Source organism: Lepidochelys olivacea (genome assembly GCF_965140295.1).
Source record: "Lepidochelys olivacea isolate rLepOli2 genome assembly, chromosome: 10".
Classification (NCBI taxonomy): domain Eukaryota; kingdom Metazoa; phylum Chordata; order Testudines; family Cheloniidae; genus Lepidochelys; species Lepidochelys olivacea.
This window is the reverse complement of record NC_140420.1, coordinates 35,978,997-35,997,954: the sequence shown is the minus strand read 5'-3', so window position 1 is coordinate 35,997,954 and position 18,958 is coordinate 35,978,997. Positions and strand designations below refer to the sequence as shown.

General features: G+C 47.7%; 1 protein-coding gene across 3 annotated transcripts in view; it reads right to left on the bottom strand.

Moving 5' to 3' along the window:
* PIGQ (phosphatidylinositol glycan anchor biosynthesis class Q) overlaps window positions 1-16,035 on the bottom strand; it is a 44,587-nt gene extending 28,552 nt beyond the window's left edge. Inside the window, exons 1-4 of one of the 3 annotated variants that reach the window (XM_084641145.1) lie at window positions 12,762-12,879; window positions 10,699-10,792; window positions 7,462-8,162; window positions 715-846 (exon numbers count right to left, since the gene is read on the bottom strand). In XM_084641145.1, the coding sequence (XP_084497271.1) occupies window positions 715-846; window positions 7,462-8,162; window positions 10,699-10,770 (905 nt within the window). In that variant the 5' untranslated portion in view covers window positions 10,771-10,792; window positions 12,762-12,879. Of the gene's footprint in view, window positions 1-714; window positions 847-7,461; window positions 8,163-10,698; window positions 10,793-12,761; window positions 12,885-15,965 lie in introns of those variants that run through there. The other 2 variants (XM_084641147.1, XM_084641146.1) reach the window with 2 other exon arrangements.
* Between the last annotated feature and the right edge of the window lie 2,923 nt (window positions 16,036-18,958).

The window sequence follows — 18,958 nt, the reverse complement described above, 5'->3', positions numbered from 1 at the left end:
ACCTGAGGCTGAAGCTAAATCCTGAGCAATGTAGCTTTGCAGGGGCCCCTGTGGCATGGGGCCCCAGGCAATTGCCCAGTTTGCTACCCCCTAACGCTGGCCCTGGCTTTTGTATGCAGAAAACCACAGGTGGGCCGTGGAGTTTTTATAGCATGTTGGGCGGGGTGGGGAGGGGCTCAGAAAGAAAAAGGTTGAGAACCTATGCTCTACAGAACCGCAGAGCAAGTTTGCCCTGTGCAGCTCTGCCAGTGCGTCCCTGTCCTGTTTCCCACGCTAGCTTCAGTGACACTACGTTTCTGGATGGAAACTTAATGTTCCTTAGCATAGCAGAGATATTCTGGAGGCACAAGTATGTGTTGGTGGGGGGAGGGGGAAGAGATTATATGAGGAAGAGACTGATGGGATAGTAAAAATCTCTCTCACACTGCAACTCCACAAAAAAGTAAAGCCACGCCCACATATTCCTGTAAAATCATATTACTGCTACAATACAAGCTGCCTCTACAATAAAAAACAAGCCAACCATTCAGTGCAGGAAAACAAGTGGGTGGCAACCTCAGTATCAGCTATATGATAGTACCAGAGCCAGAGGAGGCTGGATTTCCTTAAAGCTAGAGAAGAAATTGGTTGGTACACGGATGATGAAGGTTCCAGCTGGTGATAGGGGTCAAGGACTCAGTGGGTTGTCAGAAAACACACACACATACACCATACCTCATTAGTTGTGTCTGGTTCTGAGCCTTCCTGTTGCTGCTGATGATCTGGAGGTGCTCCAGTCGGTGCCCCAACTGTTCACAAGTTGAGAGTTTACTCCAGATGAAAGACAAAGGCCAAAGCTTCAGCACTCTGTAGAAACACAAGGGGAATCCTCTCTGATACTTTTGCCAGCGAAACAGGTGGTATGACGCTTCTACAAATTCCCACACCAAACACTTACTTCAGGTGAATTTAAGGTTGTGCAAACACATAACTGGTTTGGGTGCAAAATAATTTTTTTTAAATCTCTAATTTTTAAAACCTTCAACCATTAGAAAAATAAGCAATGCCCTTCCAAAACAAGACACTGAGATTACCTTAACTCTGCCCTTACAAAGATGCCAATCTACCAGCGTCCCTTGTGTCAAATTCATTCTCCAGAGAGGGCTGAATTCCATTTTTAAATTATGGCTTGTGGGTCAGGGTGTATGCACGCTACCCTCAATCCTCAGCAGATCTCCCACTAACGGGAGGTTTGCATAGTGAGCAACGGTACAGTATGGCCTTTTTACATTAACTACATTTTTAGGCTGGAATTATTCACACCCAACCCATATTGAATTTCACTGAAAATTGGGTGTCTTTGAAAATCCCAGCCTTAGTTATCATGATTGTCTATTAAAATGTCTGACTGCAGCATGGTTAAGCAGGAAAAATTATCAAGTGGGGGTCAGTTCTTTACTGAAGTCAATAGGAGTTTCACCCATTTCCACTGGAGCTTAGTTTGGCCATGGAAGTACTGGGGAGGCTGCAGCATACATTACATTAAGGGTAAGTGAGCTTCTTTCTCTATGCCCACCTATTAGTTCCTTTTCAAGGACCTCACTCACCCCTTCCAATTCCTTGGTATGTTCATGTAAGCTTAACTCAGTCTGCAACCCCGCTGAATGCCAAATCAGCGCAAGTTACCCTACTTCGTTCTTGAATTTACATAACTGCTGGATCTGGATTTCCATGGGGCTTGCATCTGCTTTCTCCAAACTACAGTTGGCTGAATTTAGCCTGGGATCTAGCAGCAGGAGCATGTGTTTAAAAGTGGACAGTACAACATACCAACTGGACCTTGTGCTGCAATTCATACATCATTCTAGCTATCCAACCACGAGTAGAGTAATCCAACCCACAAACAGTAACTGGGCAGCTGGCTGAGAACTGCAGGATTCAGTGAGGGTGCACCTCTGGGCCTCTTCAGTTGCACTTCACAGCGGGTTTATCAGTTTAAAACCCAGAGCCCTGAAGGGCTTCCTGCCCCCTCCCGCCAATTCAGATGTTAGATGCACTGGCTTTGAATCCCATGCAGTGTACTCTGAATCATTCTCCTCAATTCAGGGCCTCTGAATAATTCTGCTCTTCAGTACAGCCATCCACCTCAAAGTCAAATTAATGCACTGCTGTTTAACTGGCCTGTCAGTGTGTAACATCCAAAGTGACAGAGGAAAGAATAGGGGGAGGAGGGGAAGCACAGAAGGTTATTACACTGGCCACTGATCTGGCAGACCTGGCTTCATAGATGCAATGAGGCACAAGTGGAGATGAGTTTTCTTTTCTGATCATGTTCTAACCCAATGGTTCACAAATTATGGCCTGCAGAACATTTGCTGGGGCAAAGAATCCTGCTACAAATGCAGGACAAAGGGAGAAATCTTCTTCCCCTTCCCAATGAGGTTGTACACAGAAGGCCAAAATTGAAGAACCCACTGTTCCAGGCAACTTCTGCAAGCTCCTCCCAGGAGGTAACTGATTTGGGGGTTGGAAATCTTCCTTGCCCTACCCCTTACTTTGAACACTGGTAAGAAATGTGAGAAACAAGCCATTTTGAAACTAGATTGGTTCTCCAATGTCTTTGATAGTTGATATTGACATCAATGTCTTTGACATCTCCATGGACCTTTGTTATGAGATCATGTCACAACTGAACTTTGTGAGAGATCAATGTCACATCTAATCCTGGACCCAATGCAGAAGCAAAGAGAGGTGGTAAGAATATTACCATATATGGATGTTTGTCCAAATCACAAAACCACTACAGTCTGCAGACACTGTTCAAGGGAAGCTCAGCACTGGAATAACAGAGGATGCTTAAAATGTTGTTTTGAGGAAGGGTGTGCAATGCCTGTCTGTACTATGCCTGGTTCTCTCTCTTTTCTTAGGACTAAACTTCATCAAAACCAACCTCCATGCCTCACTCCTAGCCAAAAGAAATGAGAAAGAAAAAGCAGTAATCTTGAAAATATATCTACTCCAGACACACAGAGAAAGAGACCAATAAAGCGATTGTAGGATCAGCTATGGAAATTTCCATTTGTAATAATATCCAAGCAAGAAAACCAAAAATAATTCCAGGATTTTATATTACCCCTGCAATGTAAGACAAGTTACCACAAATGCTCCTTACATTTTCAGCCTTACAGGATGCAGACTGGTTTCTTATAAATGTAACAAAAAATTCTAATATGGAGCAGAATGACTGGCTTTTATATCGTTACACTGTTTAAATGGAAAAGTTCTGAGCAACGAGAGTGGATATCGGGGGTGTTTCCAAATGCAAGTAATTTAACGTACTTTGCACAGACACTCCTGATTTTCCAGTTCAGATAATTTGTTCCAAGACTGTGGATGGATACCACAGATTCTAGATGAAAAGCAACATATTTGAATCTGGACTGCACACAAATGTGAAAGCTCCATTAACTAGAACCTCTTGGCTGCCTTGTTGCTCTGTGCTACAATTCCAGGAACAAAGGCTCCCTACTGGGTGAGGACTCTGAGGGTTAGATACTATCAACAGGAAGCCATTAAGCAGCTTATTTTTAAAAAGAGGAACATGTGGAGTTTACTGCCACAATATTAAATTATTCTAATGCTCCTAACAATGCACTGGAGACCTTTCAGTGTTAATGGAAGTTCTGCATACAAACCCTAAAAATTAAGCTGCAATTACCACCACTAGGCACAGAGTGGTGCTGAAGAGAAGCCTATGTTTCAGATCAATGTACCTGCTACAGAATGTGTGGGCATTTTGTAAGTCTCAATCACTGTATGCAGCCTATGTTTTTGCCAGGGAAATCTCATTTATTCATGAGATTTGTATATGTGCCATCCTATCTGCATGTGCAGGTATAGATTCTAAAAGAAACATACAAAAAACTCTCGGTTTGGGTGGATTTCAGTAATCAAATCCTCCAGCCTGTCAGGACTAACAACCCCTTCCAACCCACTCACTGCACAAAAGCTTGGGAAGACAGATAAGCCTTGCAGCATGCCCCCAAAAGCAGCAAACTTGGTCTCTGTCAGCACAAGGCGAAGTAGTGAGTTCCAGAACTGAGGTCCCTTCAACTGAAATCACCCTGCCAGAAGCCCCCTCTCATTAAACCAGAGAACTGCTAGCTCAAGCACCCCAGATGATCTCATCTACTATGGTACAAGACTGTACCTAAGGTACCCTTAGCTGAAGTATCTAAGGTAGCCAGGACCCAAATCATTTGACCTTTATAGATCAAAACCAACACCTGCAATAAGACTCATCACCTCATGGTTTGATTTTAACAGCCTGGAAGGAACTAGCATTTAATATGTAAAGTGCAGACTGAAGCTCCCCAAGCACTCAGTGAAGGACACTTGCAGCAGCTCAGGGAGAGAGGACACCGCATATGTCTTCACCAAATACAATTCTATCACCACAGGCATTACCAAAAGGAATTACCCCAGGGACAGTAGTGACTGTCAAAACTCATTGCCATATACAGTTTCTCTGAAGTCAAATGGTTCAAAATCTGAACCACAACCACCACTTTCCTCTCTGCAAGGGCTGGAGGGGCAGACTTCAGTGGTTCTTAGGAGGCTTTGTAGAGATGCAGAATCACCAGGCTGCAGGTCCTCCCTCCTCTGGCCTGCCCCTGCTCCAAACCCTGGAACGCCCCCAGTGACTGGAGGCAGCACAGACCTGGTGGAGCCAGTTCTATGCCAGGTATAGATGCCCCCCGCCCAGGACTGGAAGTATTCCATGGGAGGTGCGGGAGAGAGGGGGGAAGTCTTACAACTGCCCTATGACCCTTGCACCAAGTAGGCTGACACAAAGGAGGCTTAAACGAGATGCCTAGTGAGATTAAGTGATATTACTCCTGAGGGCATTCTGCGCACAATATTTTAAAATTCTGCAAATTTTATTTGTCAAATAAATGTGGAGGCTCCAGCATAGCACTGGGGAACACAGGCCACTGGCTGCACAGAGGTGGGAGATCACTGTGCAGCTTTCCCTGGGGTCACGGACTCAGCGGTGAGGCTGCACCCAACCTTGACACTGTGCAAGGACCGGGCCTGCCCCAGAAACACCCCAGAGCCCTGCCCCTCTGTGCCAAGTGCACCAGGTGTGGGCAGGCAGGCTCAGCAAGGCAGGATCCAAGTGTGGAGGGGCTTAACGTGGGGGGATCCAGGTGTGGGTTGAAAGGGTTCTGTGTGGGGCAATCTGGGTGCAGGTGGCTCAGTGGGAATCCGGGTGCATGGGGGATCTGGATGCACAGGGGCTTGTTGGGGCTTTCTGGGTGCAACAGTAATGGGACTCTGCAGGGGGGGGTCCAGGTGAAGGTAGTTGGGGCTCAGCAGAAGGGGTGTCTGGGTGTGTGGGGGGGATAGAGCACAGCAGGGGGTTCTGGGTGTGGGGGGGCTCAGTGGTAGGGTCCAGATGCTGGGGGAGTGGGACTAAGTGGGGTGGGGATTCAAGTGCAACTGTTTGGAGCTTGGTAATGGTGAGGATCCGGATGGCTTGTCAGGGTAGTCCATGTGCTAGGGGAGTGGGGCTCACAAGGGAGGTTCTGAGTGCAGGTTGGGGGATGAGGCTCGGTGGGAGGGTCTGGGTGTATGGGGGAGCAGTTCCCTGTACAGAGATCCCTCCCCCTGCAGCTGAGGAGCAATGGATGCAGAAAGCATGGGGGGACTGGGGTGGGAGGAAGAGTTTGCAGAGCATGCGCAGAATTTCTCAAAGAGTAGTGATATGTAAAGGTCATACAGGAAGTTTGTGGCAGAATCAAGAACTGAACCCAAATCTCTTAAGTTCCAGCCTAATACCTTCAAATACCTATGCTAGGTAGGTGTTCTGCCCATTTTACAGATAATGAAACTCAGGCAGAGAGAGACAAAGTGATTTTTCCAGGGCCACATAGTGAATCACTGGAGAGCTGGAAAAATAACTTGGAACACATGATTCGCAGTTGAGTGCTCTACCCAACTAGATAATGATACCATGAATATAATCAAAGGCCGAATTCAGACCCACTACAATAGTGAAATTCCACTGGAACCAATGGAGTTCCATCTACTTATTTCAAGTCTGAGTTTGACCCTAAAATGACTTTAACAGATAATTAGAAAAAAATATAAGTTTCAGCTTTACACATGAAGCAGAAAAATCCAAAAAGCCATTCTGTATGAAGTGGTTCACCGTGATTTTTCATGACAGTATTACACAATTGGAAACCTGTTAAAAGATTCCATTCCCCATAGCTTGAGGCTATACTTGAAAAGATTTGTCCATGAATGCTTTAGTAACGGTTATCCAGATCTGATTAATCAAACTGTCCTCTTCCAGCTTGAACACTGAACACCAATCCCCTTTTTGGCAACACGACACAATCTCACTAGATGGCTTTCCCAGCTGTGGTACTAAGCTTTATATGCAAGAGCTTTTTTCCTTCAGGTCTGTTCAGATTTCCCCTTTGGTGCCAGCACTTGCAGGATGTTACACTGGAGGCATCATATTCATTCTGGTGAAACTCCATTTCAGTACACGAGGTAAGTAAAGTTAACAGAGTTCCAGCAAAGATGTATTTGATCCAGTTTGCTCCTATTAACCTCCTGCTATCCAGTCCCAGGGCTGTAGCAGTGCCATTTGATGTCAAAAGTTGGAATTAGATGCCCAGTTTGCCAACATTTCAGTGTTCCTCAGCTACAGAGGCACTTCACTGCAAACAGAGATTAGGGCATCCTGGCTACAGAACTACTGGGGTGAAATACCGAACGGTTTGCTCTCTTTGCATCATCCTGTCATTCAAGCAGTGGCTGGAAGAACCCATGGTTCAACTCACGAAGCTGAGGCAGAGGGTTTGCCCCCAGTGAAAATGGGAAGAAGTTCAGCTTGCAAAACCTCATAGTTCCCCCAGAAACCTCCTGGAGTTTGAGGGAACTGTTACTATCTATACGACAAGATTATACCTTGCATCAGTACCAGACTCAAATCCCACCCCCACTACCCTCAAGCTCCATGTAAATATGGCTCCAACGGAAGATTTCAGTCAGGGGCTTCCCCACCAGCTGCTATGCTCTGGAACCCAACACAGGCTAATCATCCATTCAACATTAACTTGTACTGGGCTGGCCCACGGGTGTTAGGGAGACTATCACAGACAGCAAGTCCCTGCCCTCCCACTTAAATAGGGTAGGGCTACTATCAGTAGCAGCTCCTCAGGGTTGGAATTGCTATTGTGAGAAAGGTACAGTATGGTCTTTACTCATTGTGGGGAAATTGACTCTGAGTTGGCTAACAGATCCCTGATGGCCACTCAGACTGTCTCACTCCCACCTAGGCGGAAATATTTTAACACAATGCACATTGCTTGCTGGGGTTGAGCCGGAAACCTGTGCATACTGATAGTCTTGGGTTGGACTACGTTTCAATGTAGCACACAAGCTGCCCCATCTTGCATCACATACCTGCTTTTATAGACACTGGAGACAAGTGAAAGCAGGAATGTCAGCAGCATACACACAGGCACAGAAGCCTGCTTCATCAGCTCCACGATAATACTGGCTTCCACTCCTTCTGACTGCCAGTGAGTCAGCTTGATGGGCCCATCATCGTATCTGTCTGTCATGAATAGTACCTTGCTCTTTGCAACTGTGTCAAACACAGCACCTAGTTTTGAGGCATCATTTCCCTTATGGTCAGCAGACGTGGTCAGGTTGTCTGTGGGATGCAACTGTGAAAGCATTACTTTGCGCTGGTCATAATATACTAAGATGAATTCATCTTCCTTGGGGCTGCTGGGGTATTTCTGAAAGATACAGCAGCTCCAAACCCTGCTGTCTCTCTCTTTGTTGAGCTGTATCCAGGGCTCATGGGAAAAGATTGTGCTGAGATCTTCCAGGAACTTGACCAGGACCTCTTCCTTCTCCTGTTTGCTGTTACTCCATGAGCCCAGCACACACATATTGACCTGAGTCACCCGCTGGACCTCAGAAAGATACTGCTTCACCTGGCCAGGAATAAAAGGGAAGTGGACCACAGCAAGGACAACAGCAGAGTTCTGTTCCGGGATCCAACGGCCAATCAAAAGGCCACTTTCTGCTGTGGCACAGCAAGAGGGGAAGAAGACTTTAAGAACCATGACAGCAATCCTGGAAGAACGTAATACCTGCCAATAAATACAAAAATAAAACTTAGAGACAGTGGGTAAAGGCACAGAAAAAAAAAACAGAGCTTAATGAAAGCCATTGCTGAGGAGATCCAGTAAAGTTCCAAAACACCAAATTCAAGAGCAAGCTGAAAACTGCCTCTGCATCTCAGATTAAGAAGCTGACACTGGTGCTATTAGCCAAGCGGCATTTCAAAACATAGGTGAAAGAGGGACTTGGCACATTTCTGATAAACACAAGCTCTTCAAATGACCTTGTAGTGGAGCTTCCAACACAAGGGCATTTTGCGAGTGTTGGAATCATCTCTCATAACTCTGCACTAAGATCCATGCAAATTGCAGAAATAGCTCCAACCAGAGGTTCATCTAGTCCAGTATCCTGTCTCTGACAGCAGCCAGCAGTACATGGCCCAGAGAAAGGAGCAGAAACCTTAACATGGATAGTTGTATAATAACCTGCTTGTAGGGTAATGTTTCTCCCTAACTCCTTCAATCAGAAGTTGACTTATGACCTGAAACAAGAGGACTTATATCCTCACTTATGTCACTGGAGCAGGAGACATGCTCTGCCACAGACTCACTGTGTAGCCTCGGTCATGTCACTTAATGTCTCTGTGTCCCAGCTTCTCCACTTGTAAAATAACAACTGCTGATCTATTTCACAAGGGGACTGGAAGGCTTAACTGATTAAAGTCTGATTTAATTCCTTGGATAGAAGGTCCTAAAGAAGGGCAAATATTATATTCACTTATTAGCCCTGCTTTGCGAGCAGTCCCTGACCACCCTGCAATCTAAAGTAGGTTTTTTTCCTCAGCTCAGGGAGAACACATTTCTACGGTTTTATAAATTACCTTAACAATAAATAAATACATTTTGAGCCTTGAATTAGCTGACAATGTCTCTTTACATAATGCTGAAGCATCTAATAGAAATATAATTGCATTAAGGAGGGTGCTTCCTCAGAATAATCAGCATCTGGTGACTGCTGTCCTTTTCTGTCCTTCAGTGCTGTGCTAGGGCTGTGAAAACTCTATGAATCCCTTAGGCTGGCATCTTTGTGATGGGAGCAGTCAATTGGAAAGAGAAATACACAGTATATTTATAACATGTTGAGAGTATACAGAACAGGGAGGTTCCTCATGTGTGTGTTTTCCTCTCTATTTAATAAAGTTTAAATGATCTACTAAATCTATGCACCTGGCAATTTGCTATGGAAAAGATACACTTGTCTTTGATGGGGAGGGTGGTGGGGAACAATTAAGTTAAGTCACTTGACAAGTCACATAACCATCAGCCTGCCAAATGCAATGGTATGAACTGACTGCTCATGGATGAATTCCTTTCAGCCCCTTGAGGCGGAAAGGTGAAGTTTTCTTGGCATGTGTTGGCAGTGGGGCAAGCAACACAATTGCTGCTATCAAAGGCGAATATCTCCCGGGCCTGAATTTTCCCTGTCATTTCTCAACAGCTGAGTCCACCTCAATACCTGCATTAAAGAGGGTGCATTTGTGTGTTTCTGGGGATTTTTAGTGTAGCAACATAGGTGCAGAACTCTGAATGTTGCTAAGAGCAGACAGCCCCCTTAGCTCCTGAGGGAGTGGAGTGCCTTGCCTCACTGTCTGACAGTCCCCTCGGGCTGACTGCAAGAGCAGCATTCACAAGCCACAGAGGGAGTTACATCCTTCCTTCCTGGGCCAGAGGGATAATTTCTGCTATGTAGAGCCTTTGAGGAAGTGGAATCTTAGAAGAACCTCAAATAATTATTAGTGAAAGGTGAAGAAGATTGTAGATGGTTCCATTTTAACAGTCTAAGGTATTGTTAGTAACATGGCATAGGTAGGGATATTTTTTTTTCAAATGGTGACACTTATCCTGCCAGTGTACCTTTAAAGCTGAATTTTTATTTTTAAATTTTCCAGGTAGCGTCAGCAGTTTTTAAAGTGCTATTACAGCAAGAGATTTCCAGTGTCCTCTACTACTCTCCCTCCACAGAGTCCTTGCCAATTCAACCATCATTTTAGAAACAAATTGCTGTTTCACATAGCTTTACATTTATTTTGTTCTCAACTTTTTATAACCCCCACTAAGAAGAATGAAGATAAAATTTCTCTATTTTTCCCTTCTCTATTTGGGAAACATTGATTGCATTTCTCTCCTCTTTCCTCCTACCCCCCAAAATTAACCTGGAGTTATTTAATAGAACCATAGAATCTCAGGGTTGGAAGGGACCTCAGGAGGTCATCTAGTCCAACCCCCTGCTCAAAGCAGGACCAATCCCCAATTTTTGCCCCAGATCCCTAAATGGCCCCCTCAAGGATTGAGCTCACAACCCTGGGTTTAGCAGGCCAATGCTCAAACCACTGAGCTAATCCCCCTTGATTGTGCTCTGAATGTGCGTGTTTGTTAACTGCTGGAAATCGAGCAGAGGGAGTTCAAATATTACTTTTAAGGGGACATGTAATATCTCTACAGCAGGAAATAAATTGTATCATGTTAATAGGTTACTGCAACATATTCTAGTAATCAGGGAACCAACCTGGAAACTCATGAGACCTGGGCTGTATTTCCAACTCTGCCAGTGACTTGCAGTATAAACTGCCTCATTCATTTCAACAGGTTATATCTGAAAACTAAGGATTATATTTTAAATGTCACCACAACCTAGTATTTCATTGCTGATCATTTTAGCAGAAACATCCACCAAATGTACTTATTCTACCAAAGTCCCAAACTGCCTATTGCTCCCTCGTAGATACCTGCTACTCAGGTGTCCCCACCTTTCCCCAGCTCCCAAACTTTTCCAATGCAGTTATATGAAAATCTTTGGAATACTGGAAATGGAAAACGTGGGGACACCATACAATAAATGCATTAATATAAAAATAAACAAAGGTTAAGGTACTGATTGTATAATTCATACTCAACTCATTAAAAACCTTGATACTTCAAGGTACCATTTTCTTCTTTTCAAATCTGACTCTTTCCGAAGGAATCTTCAGAGAAAGCATTCCCAGAGGACTGGCTGGGTCAGAGGACTGGTAACGGACATAGAGCATGACAGTGTTGCCAGCTCAAATCCAGTACTGGTTGGAAGCGAGTGAAAGCTGCTACTGTCATTGGATGTTCAGTTGCCTCTATGAAATGTGTTGTGATCTCCTTCTGCCTCCCTAGCATTATTTCTGTCCACATCACAAAATCACCTCAACAACTTGTATCACTTAACCACCTTGTCAGCTATCTCAGTTGAGAAGCCAAAGATCGAATGAGCCTGAACTCCCTTCTCATCCCTAGACATGGTTTGTCCAGGACAGGAGCAAGAAACAATGGGAGATTGTACACACTCTGGAGATGAATACAAGAACTTCAGTCCACAGGGATGTCAGGCTAGTACCATACAAGAGCACAAAATCCACTTCCAACCCTGCAAGAGAGATCCTTGTTCAAATACTGCTCTGTGAGCTGGCTGCCACCAAGCTGCCTCCTAGCTTACAACAGGCAGGAGAGTTTTCTGCCTCCAGAGCTGGCATACAAGCTGTGGAGCCATTGGCAGAGGAAACTCTCTAGCGAGCATCTAAAGCAGAGCACCAGCCTGGAGGAGGAATATGTACAAGCACAGAACTGGTGTACACTGCAATTTCCTTCAGGCTGGCAGAAATAACTAGGCTTACACACTGGGCTTCATTTTAACTCCTTCATGACTATATAAAGTCCTGCATGACTCTTGCCAGCGTATTTCATTCTGGTGAGGAAATCACTGTGGGGCATTTCAGCCCCTTTGTTTTAATGAGTTCTTGTCACAAGCTCAGATGGCTTTGGCTTGCCAGAGGTAGGAGAACCACCAGACCCTGGGATCTGTGCAGAGTAAGATAGGACTGAAGCACAGGGGTGAAGGAGCCTGACTGTGGGTGTTCATTGTTCATGGCGGAAGGGATAGCTCAGTGGTTTGAGCATTGGCCTGCTAAACCCAGGGTTCTGAGTTCAATCCTTGAGGGGGCCATTAGGGATCTGGGGCAAAAATTGGGGATTGGTCCTGCTTTGAGCAGGGGGGTGGACTAGATGACCTTCTGAGGTCCCTGATATTCTATGATTTTATGATTGTCTCTGACCCTATCCGGGTCGCCAGAGCATACAGGGGAGCTGCCAGCATCAGGGAATGGAGGATACAGTGCAAGGACCCGAGAGAGAGACATGCCCTTCATCAGAGCAATGAAACAGAGGAGAGCAGATTACAATAACCCCTCCCCAACCAATATACTCCACATACTTTCCCTTGCAGCCCCCACCATCACTGTGAGCCCACAGGTCACACCACAGTGTCACCCTTTGCCTACCCTCACAACACCACCACTCCCCACTGACCCCAATCCCCTAGCGTGACCTCTTCCCAGCATGACCCCTCCCTCTCACATTCCCCCAGCGTGAGCCCTTCCTCTCACATTCCCCCAGCGTGACCCCCACAGTGCTCCCTCCCACAATTCCCCAGTGTGACCCCTTCTGCTCCTTCCCTTGCAGCCTCGCCACTATGAGTTCCTCCCAGTCTCCTCCCGAGCCCCCTTCCCTGCAGCCCACGCCCTCACCTTCACCCCCCCCCCAAAGTACCTCCTCCGCACCGCAGGGAGTGACTCTCTCCTATCCCAGTCAAACGGCAGCGGACCGGACCCTCGCGACATTCAAGCCACTTCCGGGTGTTGCTGGCTAGTTGCTAGGAGACGCGGTCCGCAGCTCGGAGGACTCCGTGCTGTCCGGTCCCCAATGCGTCCCGGGCAGGCACCGGAAGCCGTGACTCTAAGATTCCGCTGCCTGCAACGCTCCACCCCTCCTACAGTGGGGGTGGGTGGGTGGAGAACAATCCAGCCCCTCAGGCATACGGTACCAGACCCCAGCTCCCCTGAATAGGAGGAGAAACCTGATCTGCGAGTGGGGTGGGAGTGTGGGGTTAATATAGGGCCAGCAGCTTCCACTCCCTCCCACTCACAATGCCTTGGCAAAGGGAGCGGGCACCCTGCAGCACTTCACTTCTGCCCCCAGGGCCATCTTTCACCCCCAAAGTCCCTCTATGGGCATCAGATACATTGTCCCTGGCCAGGGTGCCTGTGGGCACCCAGCCAAAAGGGAGGTCCCAGGGGCCTGATGACACCAGCATCATTCACCCTCAATGAACATAAACTATGAGTCACATGAGCCACAAAAGTCAAGAGCTTGATTTTAAAATAATAATTTGCGGTCCTTGATTTGACTGCAGCCTTTTGAACCTTTAGGCAACACTTGGGGCATGTTTCTAGGCTTTTCTCTGCAACCACAAGTGCTAGAAGCTTTCCTTTAATTCCCCCTCCCCCAAAAATTCTTATTCTCATGCAATAACAAACAGTCCCCCATAAAATGGTGAGAATTGGCATCATGGGGCATATCTTTTCCATAGGGGCACACCATGGGCGTCAAATATGCTCCTTTTGTGGGTGTTGTAAGTGCTGAGCAAATGGGTAGAAGTTACCAGCACTTTTCCGCACAGCGTCTCTCATTGTGGGTCTGAAACGCTGGCCCTGGGGAGCGTTGTGATCACCATACTCAAAAGTTAGTCTCCTGGAGATTAGTATTCCACAACTTTGGGCCTTGTGTCACCACATCATGATGCAATGTCCTACCTTTTTGTCAGCCGTGGACATGTTTTAATAGCATATAAATCCTTCTTGCAGAGATCATTTCTGGGGTCACCCCCATTTTTATTGGGTTGATCCCCAGCATCCTGCTGTTGTGTCATGACATTCTCACAGCATGATGACACTGCATCATCAGTGTGGCCATGTCATGGAGACAAGTGATTTCTTGACACTGCCTTACAGTGATAGACTCATGGAGCTCAACACAGAGAAGGTTAAGAGGTGACTTGATCACAGCTTAATTATCTTAATGGAGAACAAATATTTGACACTCTAATCTTGTAGACAAAGGTATAACAAGATCCAATGACTGGACACTGAAGCTAGGCAAATTCAGACTAGAAATAAAGGGCAAATTTTTAGGTAAGGGTAATTAACCACCAGAGGTCACAGTGGATTCTCCATCACTGGCAATCAAGACTGGATATTTTTTTAAAAGATCTGCCTTAGTTCAAACATGAATTAATTCAAGGAAGTCCTCTAGCCTGTTTTCTGAGGTCAAACTAGGAGATCATAGTTGACCCTTCTGGCCTTATAATCTATAAACCTATACAAAACTCACCTTTTATTTAAAAAAAAGAAAAAGAAAGTTTCTAGTCATGATGCTTGCAGAGAAAGCCTGAAAATGTGACTCAGTTTCACCCTGAAGTCTCAAAAACCAGAAGGCAAGTACAAAAATACCTTTGGAGAGATTTTCGTATTTAAAAACGCACATTTAAGCTAGCCTCATGATTTTTTTTGGGGGGGGGGGCTAACATTACATTTGAATGCTAGGATCTGGCAAAACTGTGTCATGCCAGCTTCACATTGAAATGTGATTTGCTGACACAACGACATGATGAAAATGTTCCAATGTGAACATCATGCCTTCCCAGTGCCCAAATCTGTACAGTCTCAAACTCTCCAAAGCAGCAGCTCCCTGGATACGGGCTTGTAGGCTGCTGGCCTGTCTCCCCAGCACACGACATGCTCACTGCCATGCCTAAGTCTCTTTCAGGCCTTTCCTGCAGGGGGTCAGTTTATTAACTCAAACACAAAATAGGCAAAACACCAAAACAGAGCAATTCCTTTGCCCACCCTGGCATACAGCTCCCAGAGTTTTCCCCCTGGCCTCTTCCAGGGATGAAAGAGCAATACATCCTTCCCTTCAACCCCCCCAGCCATGCTCCAGGACCTACTGCAGGAGCACATCACCTCCAGCTAGCTGAGCATGCTCAGCCTTTACAACAGCTGGGTCTGATAATTGAATAGGGCTGGCTAGCCACAGGCTCCATGGCTCTTAAAGGGGCAGGCTACCCTAGTACAGTAACAAGGCTGATTGTGGTTCTGGAGGCAAGCACATAGGGAGATCTGTCTTAGGGAGCAAGTATTCCGCAGTTACAGCTGGCTGTTAGTATTTTTTGTGCATAAAGTTTTCCTGCCCCAAAATATGGTTTTACAAACACTGAACTTTTTCACAGGAAAATGTCTATTCAAACCAAAAACAATCAACCAAAACATTTAGAATGAAGATTGGTCATTAAAAATTTCTTGTAGGGAAATTCAGGATTGTTGTAGCTGGGTCAGTCCCAGGATATTATAGAGACAAGGTGGGTGAGGTACTCTCTGTGTAAGCTCAAAAGTTTGTCTCTCTCACCAACAGAAGTTGGTCCAGTAAAACATATTACCTCACCTATCTTCTCTCTCTTGCGGGGAAAATGTCAGTTTTCTAACCAGCTCTGCCTGCTGTGTCCTATGCTGTGAGCACAGCCCACTGCTCTGTGACCCAGCTCGTCTACCTATGTGCATTCCTCTCAGCTTGTCATGCATGTTGCCACCACAGCACTTCCCACCCGAGTCATGTTATGCAGGTAGCAGGAGTCCCAGTGCCAAACCTAGGTCTCTCTTGCATAGTAGGGTGGAATACCACCCCAAGACACTGGATCAGTCTTGTTCTTTCCTTTTCTATCAGCATCTCTCGATTCCTTCTTCCCCCATATTTTAGCAACTAAGAGGAGCAGCAGACTGAGAGGGATGCCATAGCAGCCACATCCACCAGTATCTGGGTGGAGATCCTCAAAGATATTAGGCTTCTAACTTTTACTGAAATGAGTGTATCAAGCCTGCAAAGAGGAAACTCAAGCAGGGACAGCTGTGAGAGACTTACCCCCTCGCCTACCTCTTTCCTAGGCCTCGGGATACCTGAGAGCAGTGAGTGCACTACATTCAAACTGTAACTGCTCTGCTACAGCAGGCTGAGCCTACTGATAAGGACAAGCTGCCTGGCTTAACTCTTCAAATGCTGGACCCAATTGGTGTAACAACATCTGCATCCCTGAAAAAGCTAGTGGGCCAACTTCAGGCCTAGGGCCCCATTCTTCCCCTCCCCCCAAAAGGTATGAGTAACTCCCATTGACTTCAAGGGAGCTGCTCTCACCTTGTGGTGGGTAAATAGGGCCACTGGTGTAAGTTTGTTAATGATAATGGAGTTGTCTCAGGGGCAAATTTGGCCCATTAGCTTTTGCCACGTACTCATACCCTTCTGCTTCATATACACATAGACCACTCCCATCCCCACTTCCTTAGACTGGTACAGATATTCAAAGAGTGATAATATCTTTGGAACCCCAGACCAGGGCTCCTTTCTGAAGGCTGGCCTGGCTTAGGGACTGTGGAGAATACACAGGGCTTTTGGATAACTCAGGAGTAAAGGGAAAAATAGCTAGGTGTTTGGGGGCAGGGGGATCTTATGCTGGGATTCAGATCTCTGGGGAATAGAAGGATATGATGTGGGGAACATGTAACTGGGGAGTGGGTGGGAGAACATGTTTTTAGGGAGAACATGTGCTGCATTGTGGGGGAGAGGGTAAAATGGGCTCAGTCAGAGCCACCAGTCCTTAATTTCTGCCAGGGCTTGCCAGGGCTGAGCTCTGGCACCTCTAGGCTTGGCAGTTCAGAGCCCTGGCACCTCTAGGCTTGGCAGTTCAGAGCCCCGGCATCTCTGGGCTTGGCAGTTCACAGCCCCAGCACGGCTGGCTTGCCGCGTCAGTTATGAAAGTAAAAGTATTGCTTGATCCCTGGCATCTCTTTCATTACAGAGTAAGCACTGAGGGCCACCTCCCCTCAGGTCTCCCCTAGATCCAGAACTGTGCAAGAGAGACTCTCCAACACACCCGGGGGGAAACGAGGACCCAGGTGTTGCCTCCCCTCTTGCCCCACCCCTCAAGTGGCTTTTGGGGAAAGCTTGCAGAGAGGAGCCAGCCAGAGACTCCAGCTGGCAGGAGCAGAAGAAGCCCAAAGTAGGGACCTCAGAGAACTCGCTACAGTTCTGAGTGGACTTTCTCTGTCCTGCAAAAACAGCTGTTTGCTCCAAACCTCCCTCTCCTTCACAGCCTCATCACCTTAGCTTCACTCTCCTGCCCACTTACCCTTTTCTCCCCCACCTTGTCTCCCTCAACCCCCTTCTCTTCCATATCCTCTCTCCCTTCGCTTTCCTTTCCCTCTAGTGGGTCCCCTCCTATGTAAGCCCACCCAGGAAAAAAATCCCTGGCACTACTGGTAACATGCCGTTTGCTGCCAGCACATTGTTCACTCTGCTGGTGTGTTCTACATCATCCCCTGCCCTGGATCTGTCTTGTCTAGTTATATGGTGAACTCTTTGGGAGAGGGACTGTGTCTGTGCAGTGCCTAGCACAATGGGACCCCCCCCTGGCTGGCCCTTAGGCACTGCTGTAATAAACATGATTAACAATAATAATATGTGGAGGTGGTGAGGGGGGCCATTCATAAATCTCTTCCTCCCCATATTGTGCCACCTAGCTACCTGTCTAGCTCTTCCTAGGCCAGAGGTGGGCAAACTATGGCCTGCTGGCCACATCTGGCCCATGGGACCGTCCTGCCTGGCCCCTGAGCTCCTGGCCTGGGAAGCTCACCTCCAGACTCTCCCCCGCTGTCCCTCTCCCCTGCAGCCTCACCTCGCCGCGCTGCCAGCGCAATGCTCTGGGAGGCGGGGGGAGCGAGCTCCTGGGGCAGTAGAGCTGCAAAGCTTGACCTGACCTGGTGCTCTGTGCTGCGCGGCGCGACTACCTCTCCTGGTGCAGCTGCACTGCCAGCCACCGGTGCTCCAGGCAGTGTGGTAAGGGGGCAGGGAGCGGGGCGGGGGGTTGGGGTTGGATAGATGGCAGGGGAATTCGGGGGGTGGTCAGGGCCGTGGATAGGGGTCGGGGCGGTCAGAGGGTGGGTAACAGGGGGGTTGAGTGGGGGCAGGGGTGCTGGGGGGCAGTCAGGAAGGAGAGGAGAGGTTGGATGGGGCAGCGGGGGCGGTCAGGGGACAGGGAGTCGGGGGGTGGATGGGGCAGGGGTCCGGGGGGGGGGCAGTCAGGAAGGAGAGGAGAGGTTGGATGGGGCAGCGGGGGCGGTCAGGGGACAGGGAGTCGGGGGGGTGGATGGGGCAGGGGTCTTGGGAGGCAGTCAGGAAGGAGAGGGGGGGTTGGATGGGATTGTGGGGGGCAGTTAGGGGTGAGCGGTCCGGGGGCAGTTAGGGGACCGAGAGCAGGGGGGATGGATGGGGCAGGGGGCCGTCAGGGAACAGGGTGGGTTGGATGGGGCAGGAGTCCTGGGGGGTCTCATCAGGGGGCGAGAAGCAGGTGGGGTCGGATAGGGGGTGGTGGATGGGCCATGCCTGGCTGTTTTGGGAGGCACAGCCTCCCCTAACCGGCCCTCCATACAATTTCAGAAACCCGATGCGGCCCTCAGGCCAAAAAGTTTGTCCGCCCCTTTCCTAGGCCATCTCCCCAACTTCTTTGATCCTGTCCTGGTCCTGGGAGGGGATCTGGGGTCTGATCCAAAGTATGGCAGCTTGGTGTGCGTCCTGGCTGTGCAGAGGGGAAAGTCTCTCCATGGTTCACCTGGGGTGAAAGAAACAAGACTGGAATTGGCTGTTCTCTTAAATCAGCCGGAGGGAGTCAAATCTAGCACCTGATGTAACTCCACCATGGCCTGGGTGATGTGGGAGTGAGTGGGGCCTGAACATCTTACTCCAGCTACTAGTGCATCAGTTACAAAGCCTGGGGAGGGCTGTGAAATGACTGTAACACATACAACCCCTCCTGGGTGGGACACCCTCTTCCTTCCCTCCCACACCCCTTCTGCAGCATGTTG